This window comes from Pristiophorus japonicus, chromosome 17 (genome assembly GCF_044704955.1).
Source record: "Pristiophorus japonicus isolate sPriJap1 chromosome 17, sPriJap1.hap1, whole genome shotgun sequence".
Lineage (NCBI taxonomy): Eukaryota > Metazoa > Chordata > Chondrichthyes > Pristiophoridae > Pristiophorus > Pristiophorus japonicus.
The window spans coordinates 108,291,864-108,319,288 of NC_091993.1; the positions used below are offsets into that span (position 1 = coordinate 108,291,864).

At 44.4% G+C, this 27,425-nt stretch overlaps 2 protein-coding genes across 3 annotated transcripts in view; one reads left to right on the forward strand and one right to left on the reverse strand.

Annotated features, from left to right (window-relative positions):
* LOC139227893 (6-phosphofructo-2-kinase/fructose-2,6-bisphosphatase 2-like) overlaps positions 1-7,982 on the reverse strand; it is a 91,681-nt gene extending 83,699 nt beyond the window's left edge. The window contains exon 1 of one of the 2 annotated variants that reach the window (XM_070859025.1): positions 7,861-7,980. In XM_070859025.1, coding sequence (XP_070715126.1) covers positions 7,861-7,882 — 22 coding nt within the window. In that variant the 5' untranslated portion in view covers positions 7,883-7,980. Of the gene's footprint in view, positions 1-7,860 lie in introns of both variants that reach the window. The other variant, XM_070859026.1, reaches the window with a different exon arrangement.
* Positions 7,983-8,174: 192 nt separating this feature from the next.
* yod1 (YOD1 deubiquitinase) overlaps positions 8,175-27,425 on the forward strand; it is a 28,804-nt gene continuing 9,553 nt past the window's right edge. The window contains exon 1 of the mRNA XM_070859441.1: positions 8,175-8,237. The gene's annotated coding sequence lies outside the window, so the exon portion shown is untranslated. The remainder of the gene's footprint in view (positions 8,238-27,425) is intronic.

Genomic DNA, 27,425 nt, shown 5'->3' on the forward strand with positions numbered 1-27,425 from the left:
CAGGATGATGGGGGTTCCATTCTTACCTATCTAATTGTAGCCAGAGAATCACCTGCAACAGCTTCTCTTCCCGCCCCCACATCGTTACCTCTGATGTCCCCAACGATCTATCCTTGGCCCCCTCCGATTTCTCATGTACATGTTGCCCCTTGGTGACATCATCCAAAAGCAGAGTGTCAGTTTCCACATGTATGCTGATGACACCTAGCTCGACCTCACCATCACTTCTCTCAACCCCGCCACGGTCTCTAAATTGTCAGATTGCTTGGCCAACATCCAGTTCTGGATGAGCAGAAATTTTCTCCAATTGAATATTGGGAAGACTGAAGCCATTGTTTTCAGACCCCGCCACAAACTCCATTCCCTAGCCACTGACTCCAGCCTTCTCCTCAACTCCTGTCTGAGGCTGAATCAGACTGTTCGCAACCTTGGCGTCATATTTGACACTGAAATGAGCTTTCGACCACATATCCGCAGCATAACTAAGACCGCCTATTTCCACCTCTTAACATCACCTGTCTTAGTCTTTGCTTCAGCTCATCCGCTGTTGAAGCTCTGATCCATGCCTTTGTTACCTCTAGACTTGACTATTCAAATGCACTTCTGGCTGGCCTCCCACATTCTACCCTACGTAAACTAGAGGTGATCCAAAACTCGGCTGCCCGTGTCCTAACTCGCACCAAGTCCCGCTCACCCATCACCCCTGTGACCTACATTGGCTTCTGGTTAAGTAATGCCTCGCTTTCAAAATTCTCATCCTTATTTTCAAATCCCTCCGTGGCCTTGTCCCTCCCTATTTCTGTAATTTCCTCCAGCCCCGCAACCCCCTGATGTCTGCATTCCTCTAATTCTGCTCTCTTGAGCATCCCTGATTATAATCGCTCAACCATTGGTGGCCGTGCCTTCTGTTGTCTAGGCCCCAAGCTCCGGAACTCTCTGCCTCTCTTTCCTCCTTCAAGACACTCCTCAATACATACCTCTTTGACCAAGCATTTGGTCCCTTGCGCTAATTTCTATATGCGGCTCGGTGTCTCATTTTTATCTCTCAATACTCCTGTGAAGCGCCTTGGGACGTTTCACTACGTTAAAGGCGCTATATAAATACAAGTTGTTGTTGTTATGTTGGCCTCCTCGGTTGAATATCATGTCAATACCTGGTCACTCATCCCATTATTTTCCAGTCTTAAGAGGCTGTGGCGTAAATAATAGTTTAATTCTGGGAAATTGGGGAACCACCATTAACTGCAATGATGGGCTGAATGACAAGAATGGACTTTTATTGGCTTCGGCAAGCCTATCGGTGGAGCGGTGCAGATGTTCCAGCAAAGAATGACAAACAATGGGAAAAAATAGTGTAATGCAAAGATGGCATTTCTCACATACTCCATTCTTTGCTGTAACTTTTATGTATTAGTAATGGTGCACGAAGTCAGTGCGCAATTTCTATGGTACAAGTTCCCTTTAATTTCAGATCCACACCACTGACCGGTGGTCATGGGGGGGGGGGGGGGGGGGAGCCGTGGGACACAAACAGATAGATTTCATAGTAGCAGTATTCACAAAAAGGTGCCGACAATCTGTACCTGCTGTTCATGGCTGTGAACATTCAACTGATCGCTCGAGACTAGCTAGTCAAGATTTTCTGGTTGAATAAACAGGAGTCACGATCTCTCTGAAGTTGCCACATGAAATATTCTCAATTCACAAGTAAGCCTATGCCTCTACTTCAAGCACCTCTCAGACACGTTACTGCTTTAGCAAACAGCAGCTACACAGCCCATGGAAGCACCTAAAACTCTAAAGTAACTATCTAGAATAATGCAAATATAAATGAAAAGTAGTATGAGCACAGATAACTATTGGCTTAATCACAAATATCAACAGATGCGAAAGTTTAAAACATGCTTACAACCAAAACACCCTCGGACATGTCTTATCATCAGGCTTATTTAGTGCATTGACACCAATATGCTACAAGAAAAACAAACTAGGTTTAAACCAATATCCTTTAATGATGCACCAATACCTTATTTTCTGTAATATTCTTAAATCATTATCTCAAATTTCTCCATTAGTATCACTACCAGTAACAGACCTGTAACCACTGCACCTCAGTCTCGTGTTAGAAAGTTCAGAATGTTCTCTACTTGGAGGGACAAAAACCTGTCCCATTGAGATTTTCACAGGTCAAGTGGATTAAGTGTGAACATTTCATTTGGCTACCATAATTCTCTATCATCTCATAGGCAGTCCCTCGGAATCGAGGAAGACTTGCTTCCACTCTTAAAATGAGTCCTTAGATGGCTGAACAGTCCAATACGAGAGCCACAGTCCCTGTCACAGGTGGGACAGATAGTCGCTGAGGGTAAGGAAGGGTGGGACAGATTTTCTGCACGCTCTTTCCGCTGCCTGTGCTTGATTTCTGTATGCTCCGGGCGATGAGACTCGAGTTGCTCAGCGCCCTCCCGGGTGCACTTACTCCACTTGGGGCGGTCTTTGGCCATGGACCCCCAGGTGTCGGTGGGAATGTTGCACTTTATCAGGGAGGCTTTGAGGGTGTCCTTGTAACGTTTTCTCTGCCCACCTTTGGCACATTTGCCGTGAAGGAGTTCAGAGTAGAGCGCTTGCTTTGATGGTCTCGTGTCTGGCATGCGGACAGATGCACCAACATTACCGTCCTCGACCAGGCCAACATCCCCAACATTGAAGCACTGACCACACTTGATCAGTTCCGCTGAGCAAGCCATAATTCTTTACTGAATAAACGACCCAAGTTGTGGCAAGTTCACACAATTACCATTACATTTTACTGGATGCGACAACACTGCTTTCAGCTGTGAAAATGCATTAGTTGTAATTTACCAAAATCCCCTGGATTCTGGGGAGGTCCCAGCAGATTGGAAAACTGCAAATGTAACACCCCTATTTAAAAAAGGAGGCAGTCAAAAAGAAGGAACCTATAGACCAGTTAGCCTAACATCTGTGGTTGGGAAAATGTTGGAGTCCATTATTAAAGAAGCAGTAGCAGGACATTTGGAAAAGCATAATTCAGTCAGGCAGAGTCGGCATGGATTAATGAAGGGGGAAGTCATGTTTGACAAATTTGCTGGAATTCTTTGAGGATGTAACGAACAGGGTGGATAAAGGGGAGCCAGTGGATGTGGTGTATTTGGACTTCCAGAAGGCATTTGATAAGGTGCCACACAAGATAAAAGTTCACGGGGTTGGGGGTAACATATTAGCATGGATAGAGGATTGGCTAACTAACAGAAAACAGAGAGTCAGGATAAATGGTTCATTCTCGGATTGGCAAAGCGGTCACCCAGTCCGCCTTTGGTGCCCCCAATGTAGAGGAGACCGCATCGCGAACAGCGAATACAGCATACCAAATTGCAAGAAGTACAGATAAATCACTGTTTCACCTGGAAGGAGTGAATGGGGCCCTGGATAGTGGGAAGGGATGAGGTAAAAGTGCAGATGTTGCATCTCCTGCACTTGCACTGGAAGGTGAAAGGATATTGGGGATGATTGAAGAGTGGACCAGGGTGTCTAAGAGGAAACGGTCCCTTTGGAATGCTGAAAGGGGAGGGGAGGGGAAGATGTGGGATCACGCTGGAGTGACTGAAATGACGGAGGATGATCCATTAATGAGAGCGCTGATGGGGTGAAAGGTTGAGGACAAGAGGAACCCTAGCGTGGTTCTGGGAGGGAGGGTAAGGGGTCAGAGCAGAAGTGTGGGAAATGGAATGGACACAGTCGAGGGCCCTATCAATGACAGTAGCGAGGAATCCTCGGTTGAGGAAAAAGAAAGCCATATCGAAGCATGGGTATAGCAGACGGCATTGTCCGAACAGATGTGACAGAGACGGTGAAACTGAGAGAATGGAATACAGTTCTTACAGGAAGCAGGTTGGGAGGAACTGTAGTCAAGGTAGCTGTGGGAGTTAGTGGGTTTATAGTGGATGTTGGTCGATAGCTTATCCCCTGAAATGGGGGACAGAGAAGTCAAGGAAGTGATGGGAAGAGTCGTAAATAGACCATGTCAAGGTGAGGGAACGGTGGAAATTGGAAGCATTTTGTGAATTAAATTTTCCAGTTCAGGGCGAGAGCAGGAAACGGCATCGATAGAGTCATCAATGTACTGGAAAAAGAGGTGAGGGAGGTGAGCTGAGTAGGACTGGAACAGCGGGACCTGGGGGTACTTGTGCATGAAACACAAAAGGTTAGTATGCAGGTGCAGCAAGTGATCAAGAAGGCCAATGGAATCTTGGTCTTTATTGCAAAGGGGATGGAGTATAAAAGCAGGGAAGTCTTGCTACAGTTATACAGGGTATTAGTGAGGCCACACTTGGAATATTGTGTGCAGTTTTGGTTTCCATATTTACGAAAGAATATACTTGCTTTGGAGGCAGTTCAGAGAAGGTTCACAAGATTGATTCTAGAGATGAGGGGGTTGACTTATGAGGAAATGTTGAGTAGGTTGGGCCTCAACTCATTGGAATTCAGAAGAATGAGAGGTGATCTTATCCAAACGTGTAAGATTATGAGGGGGCTTGACAAGCTGGATGCAGAGAGGATGTTTCCACTGATAGAGGAGACTAGAACTAGAGGGCATAATCTTAGAATAAAGGGGCGCCCATTTAAAACTGAGATGAGGAGAAATTTCTTCTCTGAGGGTTGTGGGTCTGTGGAATTCGCTGCCTCAGAGAGCTGTGGAAGCTGGAACATTGAATAAATTTAAAACAGAAATAGACAGTTTCTTAAACGATAAGGGATAAGGGGTTATGGAGAGCGGGCAGGGAAGTGGACCTGAGTCCATGATCGGATCAGCCATGATCGTATTAAATGGCAGAGTAGGCTCGAGGGGCCGTATGGCCTACTCCTGCTCCTATTTCTAATGTTCTTATTAAAAGTTTAAACACAAAAGGCATCAAGGTGCACGGTATTAGTTGCATACACAAAACAAAGCAATGAAGTTATGGAAGATGAACCAGTTGGGATTTTGTCAACATTACTATCTCTTACCGGTCATACTCATTACCATTCATATTCCATAACCCATTGCTTCTTCCTATATATTTTTTACTTTTACTACCAGTTTCAAGATCATTATGCGGCTTGAGTTTTCTGCACCCCCATTCCCATCCCTGGTGCTGGACAGGGACAGTGCACCGCACCTGTCCAGGCCCAAGAGTGCCAGTATTTCCTGTTCCAGGCAGCTGCCATGGCCTGGGCCAACACATGCCTTACACCTGGCCAAAGAAGGAAGAAATTCAAGTGCAGCTGTTGTCCTGGTAGGCCTTGCTGCTGTCACCCTTAATGCCTTCCGGCTGCTGCAGGAGATCTAATGGGCTGAGTTTAAAAAAAAAATTAGAACTGACCTTCTGGGAGCTCTTTAGCTCACTCGCATCTCATTTACATTACAATAATGGGACCACACCAATTGGAGGTGCAGCTTTGTTTCCCCAAAGAAACCCTAGAAATCAGAGGTGATGCAAAGGGTTGGAAGACCTGGTGAAACAGGTGACCACCCTCTTTTCCCAGCCTTTGTGCCTCGGAATTGGAAATTCGGGGCTGGCGAAGTTGTGGCAGACAAAGGCGTGGCGAAGTTGGGCCGGGGCAAAGTCGGTTCGCCGAGGCGGGGGGAGTCCGGATGTCGGAACATTTTCCAGTTTCCAGACGACCCTGCCACGGATCGGCCCGGTGTCCGAATTGTTGAACATTCTGAATTCCGGAACTCCAGATTTTGGAGGTCAAACCTGTATATTCATGATATTATCCACAATTACATTTCATATCTTCCAACTTTCACAGATTCTAACCCAGCCCATCAATATGGGCGAGATAATCCCTTAGATGTGAATGCAGAGTGTTGTAACAAACTGCAACTTAATTCCTTGCTAATTCAATGTATTTGTATCTAATTTTTGGGTTATTTAGTCACTAGATAGAGACGAGGAAGACCATTTGTCCCATCCTAGCTCATTCTGTCAGAAATAATCTACAGTTCCTACTCCCTCCCTTCCAATATCAGCTAATTAGTTCTTAAAAACTCCAGGCTTCTTGCCTCCGCTATCCTACCTAAAGCTCATTCTACAGATGGAAAAACCTGTTCCTGACATAAGTAGAAACCTGTATATACCTCAGTGAAGTATAGTGAAGTGAGAGACCATCAGCGGCAGGTCAGGGCCATAAAAGGAGCGGCGAGCGGCGGCCATGAGCAGCGCGGCGGCAAACCACTGCAAGGTACAGCGTGAGCTGGTGCAGGAGGGCGACTGCAGCGAAGATGAATGTAACCAAAATCCAGGTCGATGATAGGAGCGTGGGCAGGTACAGCAGGAGTGGCGAGAGTTTGTAGAGGGACGTGATCGGGGCCCAGGAGAGGCGTGAATTTGGAGCCCAGAAGAGGCAAGGGCCCAGGGGCAGCACGGGCCAGCCCACACTGCGATGTGTGTGCACACTAGGTCCGTGCAGCAGAGCTTGGTCTCCAGTCATCTTTGTTCATCCTTACAACTGGACAAAGACCTAGCCCTGTCAAGCCCGTGTGGTTGCTGATGTGCAACGGCCACCACACGTTAAAAAAATCCAAGCACAGGCATCTTCCACCCATCAAGATGTAGTTCTGGATCCGGAATATTAGGTCCTTCATTGAAACCTGTGAACTCATCTCGTTTCGGCGTGGAAGCAAGTCATCCTCGTTTTGAGGGATTGCCTATGATGATGATGATGGCATTCTTAGTCACCTCCTTTCAAAATGGAAAAACATTTTACCCTATTATGATCTATTGATTTGACCACGTTAAGTATGGAGTCTAACACCACTTTGTATATTGACTTTCAACTACACTCTTTGCCATTTCAACACCATTTGTGAAACACGTGGCACATCTAATTTTATTTCCTAGTTCCCGTACCCCATTCCATACCATCATGATTTCTCATGAGGATTTTAAAAAAGGGATTCAATTTCATTCATATTACCCCATTTGTTTACAAGCATAATTGAAAAACGTATCATGGCATTGTTTGGCTGTGATGTTGTCATAATAAAATTAATACAGCGGCAGCTCTTTCCAAACAAAAACAGGTTTCACTGAGACAGTTTCCATTTAACATTCTCTAACTCTCATCTTTTAGACAATTCTACCTAATGGTATATTGACTACAATAATTTTGTGTAATCGAGAAGATCGTCTGTCTCTGTTTCATCAGCACAGTTTCAAGCTTTTTTTTTCCATTCTGGTATGTCCTTTACAAAATAAATAATACATGTCTACAATTTTCTACACTAAGTGCTCCACACAATTAATTACTTTTTTTTTAAAAAAGTGCATTGACAGTTGAACCAAGCACACCGCACGAAGTGCATTTTATATTCGACTACTGACATGTTCTGGTTTTCATTTCATTTTCCAGCACCGGCAGATCTTTTCACCTGTGTAAAAATCACTAAACAATTCAGTCTTCGTGTGACAGTGATTCTGTGTTTGCTTTGAAATGTAATTAGGAACATACTTTTATCTGATAAGTGGATTGTTCCTTTAAAACCTCAACTCCTGCTGGATATTGGGTGTATGCGATTGTAGTATTAAAATAAAAGTTGTACTGAATCTGTCAAGTAGACACTGGCCCAAGTTTACTGTAACCTTGCACTGGCCACCTTTCGTCAGTGAGGCTCAACTGCAAGTTCACAAAATTAGAAAGCTGACTGTCACACCCGGCCTCGCATCTTCTGCCTCAAACGTGAATCAGTTCCTGGAAGACAGTTAGTCTGGAGCACTGGCGTCAATTCCCTCGTCCCCCCAACTGTTCCATCTTTGACCTTTTATTTACATTTTTGTCACCGTCCTTCCAGCTTACCTTTCCTCACTGCGTGCGACATCTTTCCCGGCCCCTTGCTATCGACAGCAGCAAACTCCTCCACGTGACCGCACCAACAATTGTGACGTCGGCGCGTCGCCTCCCACCCCGCGCGAAGGCTGGCCGGGTGGGCGGGCCGGCCGAGACCACGGCAAGGAATGGAGGTGGATCAAAACCATCTGGAGGTTAAAAAAAAGGAGGGAGACGGGCGGGGCGAAACCACCGGGAGGGGTGTTTGAACCCGAGCACGTGATAGAGGCTTCGGTCTTTGTGATGTCAGGCAGGCGCGTGCGCAGTCACGGCGCGCCGACTTGTCCTGGGAGGTAGCGAGCGCTGGTGTTTGTCGCTGGAACTACGGCCCTGCTCTTTGCCTTTCTGTAGGTAAAACGTTGTATAAAATGCGTGTGTTATGATGGGGATGGATCGAAGTTGAAGCACCTGGTTTATGGGGTATTTGATCCTGCTCAGCCTTCCCGTCAAGAGAAACCGCGATCAATAAATGCAGTTGGGTCCGTTGCTGGGGGGCTGGTCGACCAGGCCCGGTTGCCATTGAGACACTGTCGTGAGCATCTCACCGGCGCAGTCACTGCAGAGCACACGGTTAAAGTGCTGCAGCACTTTACTGAGGAGAATGGGCTAATGGGGCGTTTCTGTTGGCCAAGATTCCACGGGGAAAATAGTCGCGTTAAAAAGGGCGTAGACAACACAGCAGTATATAATGACCTGGGTGAATGGAAATGTGGGGACAGCGTTGATGGGGTGAAAATTAATTAACTGGGGACATCGATCTGATGGAAAAGTTAACGGGCTTTAATTTATAAGTCCGAGAGTAGAATGCTGTGCCTTAGAATCATACGAGTAATATGGTTGTGTAGGAATAAACGGTCAACTATTGTAGCAGTATACTGTAAGAGATGAAATGCAGGAGTAATAAACGTGATTATACCTACCAATCATGATTGCAATCCGCTAACTATTAGGTCTTACGTGTAAAGGAACTAAAATGGGTACATTTGAAATACCTTTTATAACTTGGTAATTCACAGTGGACTAAATTGAGATGAATGAAGACCAATAAATAATTGACTGTAATCTCAGGATACAGGTACAACCTGGATAAGAAATAGGAGGAGTAGTAGGACATTTGGCCCCTCGAACCTGCTCCGCCATTCAATAAGATCATGGCTGATTTGATCTTGATCTCAACTCCATTTTCTTGCCTGTTCCCCACATCCCTTGACTCCCCTGTAGTTCAAAAATCTGTTTACCTCCGCCTTGAATATATTCAATGACAGCCTCCACAGAATTCCAAAGATTCACAACCCACAGAGAAGAAATTCCTCCTCATCAATATCTTAAATGGGTAATCCCTTATTCTGAAATTATGGCCCCTGGTTCTAGATTCCCCCATGAGGGATTGCAAGGGGGATGGAGTATAAAAATAGGGAAGTTCTGCTACAAACTGTACAGAGTGAGACCACATCTGGAGTACTGCATACAGTTTTGGTCTCCTTATTTAAGGAGGGATATACTTGCATTGGAGGCAATTCAGAAGGTTCACGAGCTTGATTCCTGAGATGAAGGGGTTGTCATATGAAAGGTTGAGCAGGTTGGGCCGATACTCATTGGAGTTTAGAAGACAGAAGTGATCTCATTGCAGAGGAGGACAAAGGGTTTGATTAGGGCAGGGAAAATGGAGTACGAGAAGAAGCTTGCAGGGAACATTAAGACGGATTGCAAAAGTTTCTATAGATATATAAAGAGAAAAAGATTAGTAAAGACAAACGTAGGTCCCCTGCAGTCAGAATCAGGGTAAGTCATAACGGGGAACAAAGAAATGGCGGACCAATTGAACAAGTACTTTGGTTCGGTATTCACTAAGGACGACACAAACAACCTTCCGGATATAAAAGGAGTCAGAGGGTCTAGTAAGGAGGAGGAACTGAGGGAAATCCTTATTAGTCGGGAAATTGTGTTGGGGAAATTGATGGGATTGAAGGCCGATAAATCCCCAGGGCCTGATGGACTGCATCCCAGAGTACTTAAGGAGGTGGCCTTGGAAATAGCGGATGCATTGACGGTCATTTTCCAACATTCCATTGACTCTGGATCAGTTCCTATCGAGTGGAGGGTAGCCAATGTAACCCCACTTTTTAAAAAAAGGAGGGAGAGAGAAAACAGGGAATTATAGACCGGTCAGCCTGACATCGGTAGTGGGTAAAATGATGGAATCAATTATTAAGGATGTCATAGCAGCGCATTTGGAAAGAGGTGACATGCTAGGTCCAAGTGAAAGGGAAATCATGCTTGACAAATCTTCTGGAATTTTTTGAGGATATTTCCAGTAGAGTGGACAAGGGAGAACCAGTTGATGTGGTATATTTGGACTTTCAAAAGTCTTTCGGCAAGGTCCCACACAAGAGATTAATGTGCAAAGTTAAAGCACATGGGATTGGGGGTAGTGTGCTGACATGGATTGAGAACTGGTTGTCAGACAGGAAGCAAAGAGTAGGAGTAAATGGGGACTTTTCAGAATGGCAGGCAGTGACTAGTGGGGTACCGCAAGGTTCTGTGCTGGGGCCCCAGCAGTTTACACTGTACATTAATGATTTAGACGAGGGGATTAAATGTAGTATCTCCAAATTTGCGGATGACACTAAGTTGGGTGGCAGTGTGAGCTGTGAGGAGGATGCTATGAGGCTGCAGAGTGACTTGGATAGGTTAGGTGAGTGGGCAAATGCATGGCAGATGAAGTATAATGTGGATAAATGTGAGGTTATCCACTTTGGTGGTAAAAACAGAGAGACAGACTATTATCTGAATGGTGACAGATTAGGAAAAGGGGAGGTGCAACGAGACCTGGGTGTCATGGTACATCAGTCATTGAAGGTTGGCATGCAGGTACAGCAGGTGGTTAAGAAAGCAAATGGCATGTTGGCCTTCATAGCGAGGGGATTGGAGTACAGGGTCAGGGAGGTGTTGCTACAGTTGTACAGGGCCTTGGTGAGGCCACACCTGGAGTATTGTGTACAGTTTTGGTCTCCTAACCTGAGGAAGGACATTCTTGCTATTGAGAGAGTGCAGCGAAGGTTCACCAGACTGATTCCTGGGATGGTGGGACTGACCTATCAAGAAAGACTGGATCAACTGGGCTTGTATTCACTGGAGTTCAGAAGAATGAGAGGGGACCTCATAGAAACGTTTAAAATTATGATGGGTTTAGACAGGTTAGATGCAGGAAGAATGTTCCCAATGTTGGGGAAGTCCAGAACCAGGGGTCACAGTCTAAGGATAAGGGGTAAGCCATTTAGGACCGAGATGAGGAGAAACTTCTTCACCCAGAGAGTGGTGAACCACGTCACTTTGAAACTCTGATGTTCCTCTCAAATGTTGCCCGTTGAGCCTTGCTTTTAAACGCTCTGCCTTGCCTCAGCTCCCACTGCTGCTCGCACACAGGTCCACTGCCTCTGTTGAGCCTGCACTTGCCACGCTGCTTTTAAGCGCTCTGCCTTGCCTCAGTTCCCACTGCTGCTCCCACGCAATTCCACTGCCTCTCATAATTCATTAAAATGCCACGAACAGTTACAGGAAGTAATCAACAAGCCTAACGGTCTTTAGATCTAGAAGACTAGAATTCAAAGATTAGAAGATATGCTACAGCTATTGATTAGAGCACATCTGCAGTACTGTAAGCATTAACTGTAATATCAACTCGCTCTAACGGAGAAATCGTTTACCCGGCATAGCCCAATCCCCGAGGGATCCGGATAATCGAGAGTTGCCTGTATTATTGGGATGCTTTTAGTGTCTTCTACAATGAAGGCAGATACAAAATATTTGTTCAAAGTCTCTGCCATTTCCTTGTTTCCCATTATTAATTCCCCAGTCTCATCCTTCAAGGGACCATTGTTTACTTTAGCTACTCTCTTCCTTTTTAATATACTTGTAGAAGCTCTCACTGGTTGCTTTTATATTTCTTGCTAGTTTATTCTCAATCTATTTTCTCCCTCTTATTTTTTTAGTCATCCTTTGCTGGTTTCTAAAAAAAAATTCTCAATCTTCTGGCCCACCACTAATCTTTGCAACATTACATGCCTTTTCTTTCAATTTGATATCATCCTTAACTTCCTTTGTTAGCCACGGATGGTTCATCCTCTTAGTGTCTTTCTTTCTCACTGCAATATATTTTCATTGAGTTATGAAGTATCTCCTTAAATGTCTGCCACTTCTTAGCTACCGTCTTACCTTTTAATCTATTTTCCCAATCCACTTTAGCCAACTCTGTCTTCATACCTTTGTAATTGCCTTCATTTAAGTTTGAGTCACTAGTTTCAGACCCATGTTTCTCACCCTCAAATTGAATGTGAAAATCTATCATGTTATGATCACTCTTCCCAAGAGGATCCTTTAGAAACATAGAAAATAGGTGCAGAAGTAGGCCATTCGGCCCTTCGAGCCTGCACTGCCATTCAATGATTTCATGGCTGAACATGCAACTTCACTACCCATTCCTGCTTTCTCACCATACCTCTTGATCCCCCTCGTAGTAAGGACTTCATCTAACTCCTTTTTGAATATCTTTAGTGAATTGGCCTCAACAACTTTCTGTGGAAGAGAATTCCACAGGTTCACCACTCTGGGTGAAGAAGTTTCTCCTCATCTCAGTCCTAAATGGCTTACCACTTATCCTTAGACTGTGACCCCTGGTTCTGGACTTCCCCAACATTGGGAACATTCTTCCTGCATCTAACCTGTCTAACCCCGTCAGAATTTTAAACGTTTCTGAGATCCCCTCTCATTCTTCTGAACTCCAGTGAATACAAGCCCAGTTGATCCAGTCTTTCTTGATATGTCAGTCCCGCCATCCCAGGAATCAGTCTGGTGAACCTTCGCTGCACTCCCTCAATAGCAAGAATGTCCTTCCTCAAGTTAGGAGACCAAAACTGTACACAGCACTCCAGGTGTGGCCTCACCAAGGCCCTGTACAACTGTAGTAACACCTCCCTGCCCCTGTACTCAAATCCCCTCGCTATGAAGGCCAACTTACTATGAGATCATTAATTAATCCTGTTTCATTACACATTACCAGATGTGAAATAGCCTGGTCACTGGTTGGTTCCACACAACGTATTGTTCTAAGTGAGATTGAAGATTATATTTTGTTTCACGAAGTTTCTGAACTTTGATTACATCCTCAAAATGGTATCTACTGCTTTTGTTCTTTTTAAATGCCATTTTAATTGTTTGTGGGAGTTAGTTCAATTTATCAATTTTTTTGCCAGAAGCAGATGTCTGTGGGGAGGTTCCATATTTGATTACACAGAAAGATTAGTGTTTTTATAGTGGATTACCAGGACGTCTGGTCCACTTTGTGGTATAAAGTAGTTGAATGATGAAACAATAATGATGAATCTCACAGTACTATAATAATCTTACATAAGAATTAGGAACAGGAGTAAGCCATCTAGCCCCTCGAGCCTGCTCTTACTTAAATAATTCCTACTACTAAAGAAAGAATTTACATTTATTTAGCGCCTTTTATGACCTCAATGTCCCAAAGTGCTTTACAGCAAATGAAGCACTTCACAAAGTGTAGTCACTGTTGTTATGTAGGAAACATGGCAGCCAATTAATGCACTGCAAGTTCCCATAGACAACAATGTGATGATGATCAGTGACATTGAGGGATAAATGTTGGCCAGGAAACCAGGGATAACTCCCCTACTCTTCTTCAAAATAGTGCTGAAAGTTATTTTATGTCCACCTGAGAGGACAGATGGTTTAACGTCTCATCCTAAAGATGTCACCTCTGACAGTGCAGCAATCCTTCCGTACTTCCATCAAGTGTCAGCCTAGATTTTGTGCTCAAGTCTCTGGAGTGGGACTTCAACTCACCGAGCCACGGTTGAGATCACTGTTAGTGTGTTATAGTTTGAAGCAGAATTTATTCAGATTGGGAATAAAAATGCGACAACAGACTAAAGCTTTCTAATCTGACAGTGAATTTCAAGCCAAGCCTGTATTTACTTTTTTTTAAAACTATGTGAGCAATTCTGTTTTAGCACATAACATGGTATTGTACTAACATAGAAATATAGAAAATAGGAGCAGCAGTAGGCCATTCGGACCTTTGAGTCTGCACCGATATGATCATGGCTGATCCTCTATCTCCACCATATTCCCGCTTTTTGCCCATACCCCTTGATGCCTTTTGTTTCTAGAAATCTATTTATCTCCCTCTTAAATATATTCAGTGACTTGACCTCCACAGCCTTCTGTGGTAGAGAATTCCACAGGTTCACCACCCTCTGAATGAAAAAATTTCTCCCCATCTCGGTCCTAAATTTCCTAACCCGTATCCTGAGACTTTGACCCCTTTTCTAGATTTCCAAGCCAGGGGAAACATCCTCCCTGCAACCAATCTATCCAACCCAGTCAGAATTTTATACGTTTCAATGAGATCCCCTCTCATTCTTCTAAACTCTAATGAATACAGGCCCAGTTGACCAAATCTCTCCTCATACGACAGTCCTGCCATCCCAGGAATCAGTCTGGTGAACCTTCGCTTTTTAGGTAAGGAGACAAATACTCCAGGTGCAGTCTCACCAAGGCCCTGTATAACTGTGGTAAGACATTCTTGCTCCTGTACTCAAATCCTCTTGCACTGAAGACCAACATACCATTTGCCTTCCTAACTGCTTGCTGCACCTGCATGTTTGCTTTCAATGACTGGTGTACAAGAACACCCAGGTCCCTTTGTATATCGACATTTCCCAAGCCATCATCATTTAAATAATACTTTGTCCTTATGTTTTTCCTACCAAAGTGGATAACTTCACATTTATCCACGTTATACTGCATCTGCCATGTGTTTGCCCACTCACTCAACCTATCTAAAATCGCCTTGCAGCGTCATTGCTGCATCCTCACAACCCCATCTAGTTTTTTGTCGTCAGCAAACTTGGAAATATTACATTTGGTTCCCTCATCCAAATCATTATATATATAATATGTGAATAGCTAGGACCCAAGCACTGATCCCTGTGATACCCCACTAGTCATTGCCCGCCACCCCGAAAAAGACCCGTTTATTCCTACTCTGTTTCCTGTCAGTTAACTAATTTTCAATCCATGCCAATACATTACCCCCAATTCTATGTACTTTAATTTTGCACACTAACCTCTTATGTGGGACTTTTTATCAAAGGCCTTCTGAACATCCAAATACACTGAATGCCTTGTAGATTTGTGTTTAATGTACAATAACAAAAAAAATTAAATACATGAACATTGGGTGGGTGACCCTAAACTAATCGAGCAGAGGTGTCCTGTAGGATAGTGAAGACCAAAATCTGGGAGGTTTCAGCAATAGTATGTACTGTGAGGAAAAGAAAAATATGTTTTTTTTAAATCATTTTTCTGCCTCATTAAATTGTGCAGTACAGATCCTTCTCTCATCTCTCAGGAGATGTTATCCTCTAACTTTGTTCTTTCTCTCTCTTTGCCCCCTGCCCCTGCTCCCAATTCTAATTATCTGGGTCACACACCAACTGCAGTTGGGGGCTTGCCCAGCCAACTTGTTTCCAGGCCTCTGTTACCTTTGCACTGACTATATTACCAGTGCTGTTGAGATAGGAAACTCAACCAAGTTGCATTGTTGTTCCACACTGTCCAACAGCATGTATTTGTTTTGGAGGCAGGGAGCCATGGAGCCATCTTGCTACTTCTTCAGGTCTAGAATTTAGTCCTGTATTTGAGAATTTGATGTCTTCCACCCTAAAGTTCTACCACAACTATGGTAGAACATGCAAGAACTGAGTCGGAGAGGCAGAGGGTCTCGGCTGTGCTGCTAGAGTTTGCAATGTGCTTCCCTTGTAACCTACCAGTGTCACTTCTCTCCATCCTGGACTATCTGACCTATTGACACTTCTGATATTTTTTTCAAACATCAGAACCATTCTTGTGCCTTCTTTCTCTGGGGTAAAACTAATATCAGCCTATCTGTTTTATGCAGCTCATTCAATGGTGTTAAGACTATAATGCTCAAAAGCAAAGTTTCACTTGTAATGACAACTTTTTGTAAAGTTTCACTTATTCAAAGTTTAATTTCCAAATAAGGTGATGTACTTCCAAATCAAGTGAGCCTGATTCAGGGGAAACAAGGATGCGGACTATATCAAATTGGTCTTTATGTCGGAACATGTCCAGCACAGTCAGATCCTTTAGACTCAGGATAGGTGTTGAATGAATCTCGATTAGATTTCTCTACCATGGTGACTTATTTAAAGTCAAACTGTAGCTACAACAACTTTCATTTATATGGCACCTTTAAGGTAGTAAAACATCCCAAGGTGCTTCACAGGAGCGTTATCAAACTGAGCCACATGAGATATTAGGAAAGATGACCAAAGCTTGGTTAAAGAGGTAGGTTTTAAGGAGCGTTTTAAAGGAGCAGAGAGAGAGATGTGGAAAGGTTTATGGAGGGAATTCCAGAACTTTGGGGTCTAGGCAGCTGAAGGCACGGCTGCTAATGGTGTAGTGAGTCGGTAGCAGGATTGGTTCCTCACATTACCTATTAGGTTGCTATAAGGGATCAACCGGATGGTCCACGTCCATGACAATGCTATACCAACCCATCTGGGGTGCCACTGTTTGTTAGCTAGCTAGCTTTACGCGAGTTCATTCAATGATGTTTACAAGCAAGGTCTGCTTATTCAAAGTTTAATCTCCAATTAAGGGAAAGTATGTACCAATCAAGCAAACCCGATTCAGGAAAATTAGTTCTATCAAGTGTACAGTCCTTGATCTCCAACCTTCCGTTCCAATTCGCTGCATTTTTTTTAATACCTTTTTTGAGCTCTTAAGTTCCTTATCAAACTATCCATTTATGGCCAATGACATAGACTTGTAACTACAGAGTGATGACTAATGGATATTTTACATTATTTCCATTGATTGACATAGATGAGGGTGATCTCACATACCACCCTGCTATTTTTCTGGCTTTTCTCAGCCCTCTTGCCTCGTTTTTCTCCAGTTGCCTTCAATTAAGTATCAGTTGCAAGTGTCTATTGGTACCATGCATGGTTTCTCTCAGAGTCTTGAGCATGATAAGCAGAGGCCCACTCAAGTATTTCAGTAGAGAAGGCAAATGCATGAGATTCTCTGCTGTTAATTAAACAATATATTAACCCCTTTGTACCCATGTCTCTTAACAGGAGGAATACCATCACGCTTGAACTTGACTTGCAGGCTTTTCATAAGATCGATCAGTCATTTTTAACCGTAATATTAAAATAAAATAAAATGCACAACAATACAGGAAAGTAAACATTCAATTTCATATATTTTTTTTACTAGTGGGGTGTGTTCAGACAACTAATGGAAATACACAAGTCTACAGTACAGAAACGGGCCATTTGCCCTAACTGGTCTATGCTGGCGTTTATGCTCTGCAAGAGCCTCCTCTCTCCCATCCCTCTTCATTTAACCCCATCACCATATCCTTCTATTCCTTTCTCCCTCATGTGCTTTTCTAGCTTCCCCTGACACGCAGCTATGCTATTTGCTTCAACGCCGCCTTGTGGTGGCGAGTTCCACATTCTTGCCACTGTTTGGATAAAGAGGTTTCTCCTGATTCCCTACTGGATTTATTGGTGACTACCTTGCATTTATGGCTCCTAGATTTGGTCACACCCACAAGTAGAAACATAGGGCCCAAGTTTCCACATGATTCGCTCCTGATTTTTAGAAGCAACTGGTGGAGAACGGACTATTTTAGAAATCTCAATTCTCCACATTTTTTTTTCTGCAGTTCTAGTCAGGTAGAACAGTTCTAGTTTAGAACAGAATTTTTTCTTCAAAAGGGGGCGTGTCTGGCCACTGACGCCTGATTTGAAAGTTTCCACAGTGAAAATGTACTCCAAACTAAAGTAGAATGGAGCCAGTGAAGATTTTTGTAGAACTGAAAAAACCTGTTCTACACATTAAAAAATCAGGCGCAGGTTACAAATTAGGCGTCCAGAACGAGGGGGGGGGGAAGGGAACTCATTAAATTCGACAATAAATCCTTATTTATACTTCTGCAAATATTATACAAATAAATCCAACCTGAATAAACATTTATAAGCCAAGAAAAGATTAAATAAACCATCTTCCTACCTGTGTGAAAGTGCTTCAGCCAGGGAGAATTCTGCAGCCGTTCGTGCCGCTGAGCGGGAGGGAGAGGGAGAGAGAGGGGAGGGAGGGGGGGAGAGAGAGGGGAGGGAGGGGGAGAGAGAGGGGAGGGAGGGGGGGAGATAGGGGGAGGGGGGAAGAGAGAGGGTGGGGGGGGAAGAGAGAGGGTGGGGGGGGAAGAGAGGGGGGGGAGGGAGAGAGAGAGAGAGAGAGAGAGAGGGGGGGGTTGGGAACAGGTCGGGTCGGGTCAGTCGGGGGGGGGGAGCGGGTGTCGGGTCTCGGGGCGGGGGGGGAGCGGGTGTCGGGTCGGGGGGGGGAGAGCGGGTGTCGGGTCGGGGCAGGGAGCGGGTGTCGGGTCGGGAGGGGGGGGAAGAGCGGGTGTCGGGTCGGGAGGGGGGGAAGAGCGGGTGTCGGGTCGGGTCGGGTCGGGGGGGGGGAGCGGGGACCGTGTGTCTGGTCGGCTGGGGGGAGGAGCGAGTGTCGGATCTGGTCGGGGGGGAGCAGGAGCTGGCCGTGGGAGGAGCCTCATTCATGCAGCCCCAGTGAGGCCATTCAGCCAGGGCTAGGGGCAGCGTGCTTCGGGCCCCTCCCACACAGTTCGGTGCCTGGAGCTACTGCACTTGCGTGCCGACTGTAGCGCGCATGTGCAGAGGTCCCGGCACTGTTTTCACCTTCTCAATATCTACAAATTTTAAATTGTATATTTTTCAGTCTGTTGAAAACACAGTGGCCCAGAAATTGCGGTCGGAGGCTTTCCGTGGGCGGCTGGTCCGACCTGAAAAATGTCTATGAATCTACCTGGTGGTCCGGGAGGTTGAGAGACTTGCGGTCCTGGGACTATACGCGAAGGCCTACGCATCCCAGGGACTTGGGCTCTTCGTACGCATCCCTAGGATCACGTGAGCCGGCCCAACTAAGCCAAGCAGGGGTATTCCCAGTCGCATTTGTGTTGATTCCATAAGAATGAATGGGAATACCCCCAAAAACATACAAATACTTAATATATATATTTTTTTAAATCACATTTAAAATGAATCAAAATTGAATTCAATTAATTAAAACAATTTGGAAAAATAAATGTACATATTTTAAAGGGTCTAAAAATAAACTTACCTTATTTAATAGGATTTTAAATGTTCAAATTATTGAAAAAATGTCTTTTTAAAGTCTTATACCTTTTATAAGTTGTAAGAATTTCAAGGGCATTCACTGGGCAGAAGTTGGACAAATAGCCCAACTCTCTGCCCGCGGAGGCCCTTTTCTTTCAGATTCGTACGATCTGTCAAGAGGATTCTTGACAGATTGCAAGTTCTGGATTTAGATGTATGTGCAATGCATTCCTAAACCCGGAACTTGCGGGGCCCCTACGGGCACGTGGGCCCCTCGTATGCGCCCATAAGGGCTGCAAATTCAGGGCCAGTATTGCTTTGCTACAGTTACTCTTCTATTACTGCACAACTTTCAGCCTCAGAATATCAAAGATACTCATTAAGCAGAAAATAACATATCTAAAAATATCAAGGTAACTCTGGCTTTTTCTTTAGTCACTCAGTGTAATAAACTTTCTTAAAACAAAACCATTGCCCTTTCTAACTGCCCCAAAACAGATATTCTTCACCTTCCTGCACAGTTATCACTCACCTTCACGTTTGTCCAGGTCAACTGCAGTGCCCTTCTCCCTTAAGAGACAAATTTCAGAGTACATATTACACACACAGTTTCTGTTTTCCTTGCTCAAAACCCCTTACAGCAATAAATTCACAAATTAGTAGTATAATTGGGGTTGATTTTATCTCCTGGACATGAACGTAGCCCATCCGTCTTGTAGAGGTTGGGAGAGATACTTGGCCAATTTTAAAGGCCGGTTCTCATCAGCATGCCAAATTCCCAACCAAATGGGCCCCAGCACAATGATCTCTACTTTCTACACATCTATACTAGAGGAATTAGATACTACAGGTGCAGCGTACCGAATCCTCGGGACGGAGGCCGTTCCTGATTTTGCATTTTGCCGGATTTTGGAACGTCTTTCTGACGTCACGAATCCAGAAACACCCAAGCCCAGGTTCGGGTATTTCTGGATTTCGGAACGTCAAAGGGGTGGGGGGGGGGGGGGGGGGGGGGGCGGCGGCGGGGAAAGAGGGGGGGGGGGTGCTCATCGACGTGGAGATGTTCGCGCGGAGCCCCGCTGCCGTGGAAATGTTTGGGCGGGGCCCCACTGCTGAGGAGGAGTTCCTTGTCTGGCCCGAGGTAGGTGGGGTCGGGCAGCCGAGGTAAAGGGGAGGGAGGGGAGCCGGGGCGAGGTCAGGCCCCGTGAACTCAGGGCGGCGAAGTCGGTTTGCCGAGGTAAGGGGGAGTCTGGATATCGGATCATTTTCCGGTTTCTGGACGACCCCGCCACGGATTGGCCTGGTGTCTGGATTCTGGAACATTCTGGATTGCGGAACTCTGGATTTTGGAGGTCGAACCTGTAGTAAATAATCTAGAAGCTATTATACCACATCACACGACATGTAAAGTAACGCCAATTATCCTTTGGATCTATCGTCAGAAATGAAATAATCCACTTTCCAAGTTTTCTGCTGGTATCTGCAATCAGCTGTAAACAATCAAATTTTGCTGCTCTTTTTAACTTAAATGTAAACAAATAAATCAAATTGCTGGAATAAATGTAGTGCAACAGATTCCCTTTTTGACGGCCAACTATAACATTTCATGGGGAGGGTGAGGAGGTGGTCAAATGTTACTGGATCCAGAGGCATAGTTCTGCTTGGTTTTTTGTTAAATGTTATCGACTTCATGACCTCTCTCCAAATATTTTGTTCAGATTACAGAGCTATAATCCTTATATTAAATGTGGAGCATAAACATGAGCGATAGGAACAGGAATAGGCCATTCAGCCCCTCGAGTCTGTTCTGCTATTCAGTTAGACCATGGCTGACCTGTATCTTAACTCTTATCTACCCACCTTGGTTCTGTAACCCTCAATAATTTTGCCTAACAAAAATGTAACAATTTCAGTTTTGAAATTTTCAATTGACTTAACCTCCAGTTTTTTTGCGGGGTTGGGAGGGGGGGGGGGGGCGCGGAGAAAGAAAGAAAGGGAGGGAGGGAGGGAGGAAGGAATCCAGATTTCCACTGCCTTTTGTATGAAGGTGTGTATCCTGACATCACCCCTGAATGACCTAGCTCTAATTTTAAGGTTATGCCCCCTTTGTTCTGGACTCCTCTACCAGAGGAGAAAGTTTCTCTCTCTATGCTATCGAATCCTTTAATCATCTTAAACACCTCAATTATGTCAACCCTTATTCTTCTATACGCAAGGGAATAGAAGCCTAGTCTGTGCAACCCGTCCTCCTAATTTAACCCTTTTAGCCCAGGTATCATTCTGGTGAATCTGCACTGCACCCGCTCCAAGGCCACTATATCCTTCCTGAGGCACTGTGCCCTAAGCTGAACACAGTACTCTAAATTGGGTTTAACCTTAGCTTCATAGAACTAACATAACTTCCATCCCTTTGTATTCCAGCCTTTTTGAGATAATGGCCAACAATCCGTTAGCCTTTCTAATTATTTTTGGACCTGTCCACCAGCTTTTAGTGATGTCTGTACTTGGAAAGAAATCTCTCGGCTCCTCCACAGTTCTGAGCTTCGCACCATTTAGAAAATAATGTGATCTATCTTTCTTGGGTTCAAAGTGGATGACCTCATTGAACTGCATCTGCCAGTTTTGCCCACTCACTTAATCTATCTATGTCCTGCTGCAATTTTCTGCTCCTATCTACACTATTTACTGCACCACCTAACTTGGTGGTGTCAGCAAACTTAGATGCATAGCTCTCTATTCCTTCATCCGTCATTTTATAAATATAGTGAAAAGCTGAGGCCCCAGTACAAGCATTAATCACATCCTGCCAATTGGAGTACATACCCATTATCCCTACTCAGTCTCCTAACTGCTAACTAACTCCCTACCGATGTCAATAGGCTGCCTCCAATTTTTGTCGATCTAATTTTTGTTAACTGTCCCTTTTATGTGGAACCTTATCGAATACCACCTGTAAGTCCGTATAAACAACATCCATACACACTTCCTTATCTACCTCGTTAGTTACTTCCTCAAAAGGTTCATTGGACATAACTTACCTTTTACAAATCCATGCTGGCTCTCTCATCAGATCATAGAAACATAGAAAATAGGTGCAGGAGTAGGCCATTCAGCCCTTCTAGCCTGCACTGCCATTCAATGAGTTCATGGCTGAACATGCAACTTCAGTACCCCCTTCCTGCTTTCTCGCCATACCCCTTGATCCCCCGAGTAGTAAGGACTTCATCTAACTCCCTTTTGAATATATTTAGTGAATTGGCCTCAACTACTTTCTTTGGTAGAGAATTCCACAGGTTCACCACTCTCTGGGTGAAGAAGTTTCTCCTCATCTCGGTCCTAAATGGCTTACCCCTTATCCTTAGACTGTGAGCCCTGGTTCTGGACTTCCCCAACATTGGGAACATTCTTCCTGCATCGAACCTGTCTAAACCCGTCAGAATTTTAAACGTTTCTATGAGGTCCCCTCTCATTCTTCTGAATTCCAGTGAATACAAGCCCAGTTGATCCAGTCTTTCTTGATAGGTCAGTCCCACCATCCCAGGAATCAGTCTGGTGAATCTTCGCTGCACTCCCTCAATAGCAAGAATGTCCTTCCTCAAGTTAGGAGACCAAAACTGTACACAATACTCCAGGTGTGGCCTCACCAAGGCCCTGTACAACTGTAGCAACACCTCCCTGCCCCTGTACTCAAATCCCCTCGCTATGAAGGCCAACATGCCATTTGCTTTCTTAATCGCCTGCTGTACCTGCATGCCAACCTTCAATGACTGATGTACCATGACACCCAGGTTTTGTTGCACCTCCCTTTTTCCTAATCTGTCACCATTCAGATAATAGTCTGTCTCTCTGTTTTTACCACCAAAGTGGATAACCTCACATTTATCCACATTATACTTCATCTGCCATGCATTTGCCCACTCACCTAACCTATCCAAGTCACTCTGCAGCCTCATAGCATCCTCCTCGCAGCTCACACTGCCACCCAACTTAGTGTCATCCACAAATTTGGAGATAATACATTTAATCCCCTCGTCTAAATCATTAATGTACAATGTAAACATCTGGGGCCCCAGCACAGAACCTTGCGGTACCCCACTAGTCACTGCCTGCCATTCTGAAAAGTACCCATTTACTCCTACTCTTTGCTTCCTGTCTGACAACCAGTTCTCAATCCACGTCAGCACACTACCCCCCAATCCCATGTGCTTTAACCTTGCATATTAAATTTGTCGAAAGCCTTCTGAAAGTCCAAATATACCACATCAACTGGTTCTCCCTTGTCCACTCTACTGGAAACATCCTCAAAAAATTCCAGAAGATTTGTCAAGCATGATTTCCCTTTCACAAATCCATGCTGACTTGGACCTATCATGTCACCTTTTTCCAAATGCGCTGCTATGACATCCTTAATAATTGATTCCATCATTTTACCCACTACTGAGGTCAGGCTGACCGGTCTATAATTCCCTGTTTTCTCTCTCCCTCCTTTTTTAAAAAGTGGGGTTACATTGGCTACCCTCCACTCGATAGGAACTGATCCAGAGTCAATGGAATGTTGGAAAATGACTGTCAATGCATCCGCTATTTCCAAGGCCACCTCCTTAAGTACTCTGGGATGCAGTCCATATGGCCCTGGGGATTTATCGGCCTTCAATCCCATCAATTTCCCCAACACAATTTCCCGACTAATAAAGATTTCCCTCAGTTCCTCCTCCTTACTAGACCCTCTGACCCCTTTTATATCCGGAAGGTTGTTTGTGTCCTCCTTAGTGAATAACGAACCAAAGTACTTGTTCAATTGGTCTGCCATTTCTTTGTTCCCCGTTATGACTTCCCCTGATTCTGACTGCAGGGGACCTACGTTTGTCTTTACTAACCTTTTTCTCTTTACATACCTATAGAAACTTTTGCAATCCGCCTTAATGTTCCCTGCAAGCTTCTTCTCGTACTCCATTTTCCCTGCCCTAATCAAACCCTTTGTCCTCCTCTGCTGAGTTCTAAATTTCTCCCAGTCCCCGGGTTCGCTGCTATTTCTGGCCAATTTGTATGCCACTTCCTTGGCTTTAATACTATCCCTGATTTCCCTTGATAGCCACGGTTGAGCCACCTTCCCTTTTTTATTTTTATGCCAGACAGGAATGTACAATTGTTGTAGTTCATCAATGCGGTCTCTAAATGTCTGCCATTGCCCATCCACAGTCAACCCCTTCAGTATCATTCGCCAATCTATCCTAGCCAATTCACGCCTCATACCTTCAAAGTTACCCTTCTTTAAGTTCTGGACCATGGTCTCTAAATTAACTGTTTCATTCTCCATCCTAATGCAGAATTCCACCATATTATGGTCACTCTTCCCCAAGGGGCCTCGCACAATGAGATTGCTAATTAATCCTCTCTCATTACACAACACCCAGTCTAAGATGGCCTCCCCCCTAGTTGGTTCCTCGACATATTGGTCTAGAAAACCATCCCTTATGCACTCCAGGAAATCCTCCTCCACCGTATTGCTTCCAGTTTGGCTAGCCCAATCTATGTACATATTAAAGTCACCCATTATAACTGCTGCACCTTTATTGCATGCACCCCTAATTTTCTGTTTGATGCCCTCCCCAACATCACTACTACTGTTTGGAGGTCTGTACACAACTCCCACCAACGTTTTTTGCCCTTTGGTGTTCTGCAGCTCTACCCATATAGATTCCACATCATCCAAGCTTAATGTCTTTCCTAACTATTGCATTAATCTCCTCTTTAACCAGCAATGCTACCCCACCTCCTTTTCCTTTTATTCTATGTTTGTGCAAGTGCTCAGTCACTGCGTCTCTAATAACAGATTCTAGTAACTTCCCCACAACAGACATTCGACTTAAAGGCCTATAATTTCCTAGTTTATCTCTCCTACTCTTCTTAAATAATGGTGTGACATTGGCAATTTTCCAATCCAATGGGACAATTCCCGAATCAGAGTTTTGAAAAATCAGAACTAAAGCTTCTACAATTTCCTCACCTTTTAATACCTTGGGGTGGAAACCATCAGGTCTCATTATTTTCTCAACATTTTTTGAAGTTATAACTCGTAAGTTCTTTCCCTTGATTTATTTCTAGTTTTCCTCATATCAATTGTATTTATCCTCATCCTCTACTGTGAAGACCAGTACAAAGTATTCTTGCTTTTCAATTACAGTATTACTCTTAGCCACTCTTTCTCTCGATGTACTTGTAAAAACTATTATCTTTGATAGCCCTCATAATTTTTCTCATCCATTATTGCAGCTTTTACTGCTTGCTTTGTATCCCATTGCTGCTCTTTATATTTCACCCAGTCCGCGGGATCTCTACTGTTTTTGCATTCGCGTAAGCCCTTTTATTTAGTTTTATACTATCTTGTTGATCAAGGTTGCATAGACCAGTTGGGCCAAATGACCTGTTCCTGTGCTGTAAATTTTATGTATTTACCAAGGAGTGACTACGGTTCTAATTTAACTAGGGGAAAAGAATTCAGATGTCTTATTTTGTGCTTTACAAAATTATCGAAACCATCTTGTTGCCTGAATTACAAACTATAACACCAGCCAAATTACTCATCATACCTTACACAATCAATAAAATTGCACAAACATACTTCACAGCAACCAGAATTTTGTATCATGACAAAACTGACAGTAGACCAGCAATATTATTCAGGTGGTCCATACAAATAACACAATCTAATTGTACAAAATCAAAAAACTTTTAAAATACCCTTAACTTTAGAGGGAATTTTGGATGTATTCTTCTTCAAACTGTAGTTTTATTTCTAGAAAGTTAAGTCATACACATAGCATTTTGTTTAAAACTCAACTAGTCTATATAGAAAACAATGCTTTTAACCCATTCAGCAGCTTTACTGTTGACAGACTGATTATTTCCATTGGGAAAAAAAATCAGCAAAGGCACTGAAGCCAGACTTTCAACCATGGATCAGGAATTTTAATTACAGTAGTTGCTTATTTTAGGAATCTCAGACTGCAACAGATTGAAATTTGTAACAAATTATCAAAATTGTTAATATGATCTTGTTGTTGCATCGTAGTTAATCTGAAATTTTTTGCCCAGGTGGCTCAGTGGTAGCACTCTCGCCTTTTAATTCAGGAGGCCATGGGATCAAATTCCACGCCAGTCTTCAACAAATAATCAAGGCTGACACTTCAGTGCAGTACTGAGGGACAGGCTTCACTGTCTGAGGTGTCGTCTTTCAGATGAGACGTAAAACCGAGGCCACGCTTGCTCTCTCAGGTAGACGTAAAAGATCCCATGGCATTATTTCGAAGAAGAGCCGGGGAGTTATCCCCGGGTGTCCTGGCCAATATTTATCTCTCTCAACATCACCAAAACATATTGGGCCCAAGTTTCCACACGATAAAAAACGGGCGCCCTCCGAGCTGGGCGCCCGTTTTTCGCACCTAAAACGGTGCCGGGAAAAAAACGCGCGATTCTGGAGCGCCCTGCAGCTCCTTGTCTGTTTGGCGTGGCGCCCAGGGTGGCGGAGCCTACACTCGTGCCGATTTTGTAAGTGGGAGGGGGCGGGTACCAATTAAATTAGTTTTTTTTTCCTGCCGACAACGCTGCGCGTGCGCGTTGGAGCGTTCGCGCACACGCAGTGTGAAGGAAACATTGGCACTCGGCCATTTTTGTAGTTCTTTGTAGCTGTTTAATTTTTGAAAATTTTTTTAATAAAAGCACATTGCCATCAGCACATCAGCACTGAGAAGGCTGCAGGAAGCCTCAGGAAGTTGAGGCAGCCGTTTCCCTCCCCCTCCCCCTCCCCGCCCGCCGTCGGGAACAAATGGCTTTCTCCTCCCCCCACCCCCCCCCCCAACCCCCGCGGGAACGAACGGCTTTCTCCTCCCCTCCCCCCCCCCCCCCCCCCCCGCGGGAACGAACGGCTTTCTCCTCCCCCTCCCCCTCCCCCCCCCCGCCCCCGCGGGAACGAACGGCTTTCTCCTCCCCCTCCCCCCCCCCCCCCGCCCCGCGGGAACGAACGCCTGCAGCATTCTTCCTGGCTGAAGCACTTTCACACAGGTAGGAAGATGGTTTATTTAATCTTTTCTTTGCTTATAAATGTTTATTCAGGTTGGATTTATTTGTATAATATTTGTAGAAGTATAAATAAGGATTTATTGTAGAATTTAATGACTTCCCTTCCTCCCCCCCTCCCACCTCGTTCTGGACGCCTAATTTGTAACCTGCGCCTGATTTTTTAATGTGTAGACAAGATTTTTTCAGTTCTACAAAAATCTT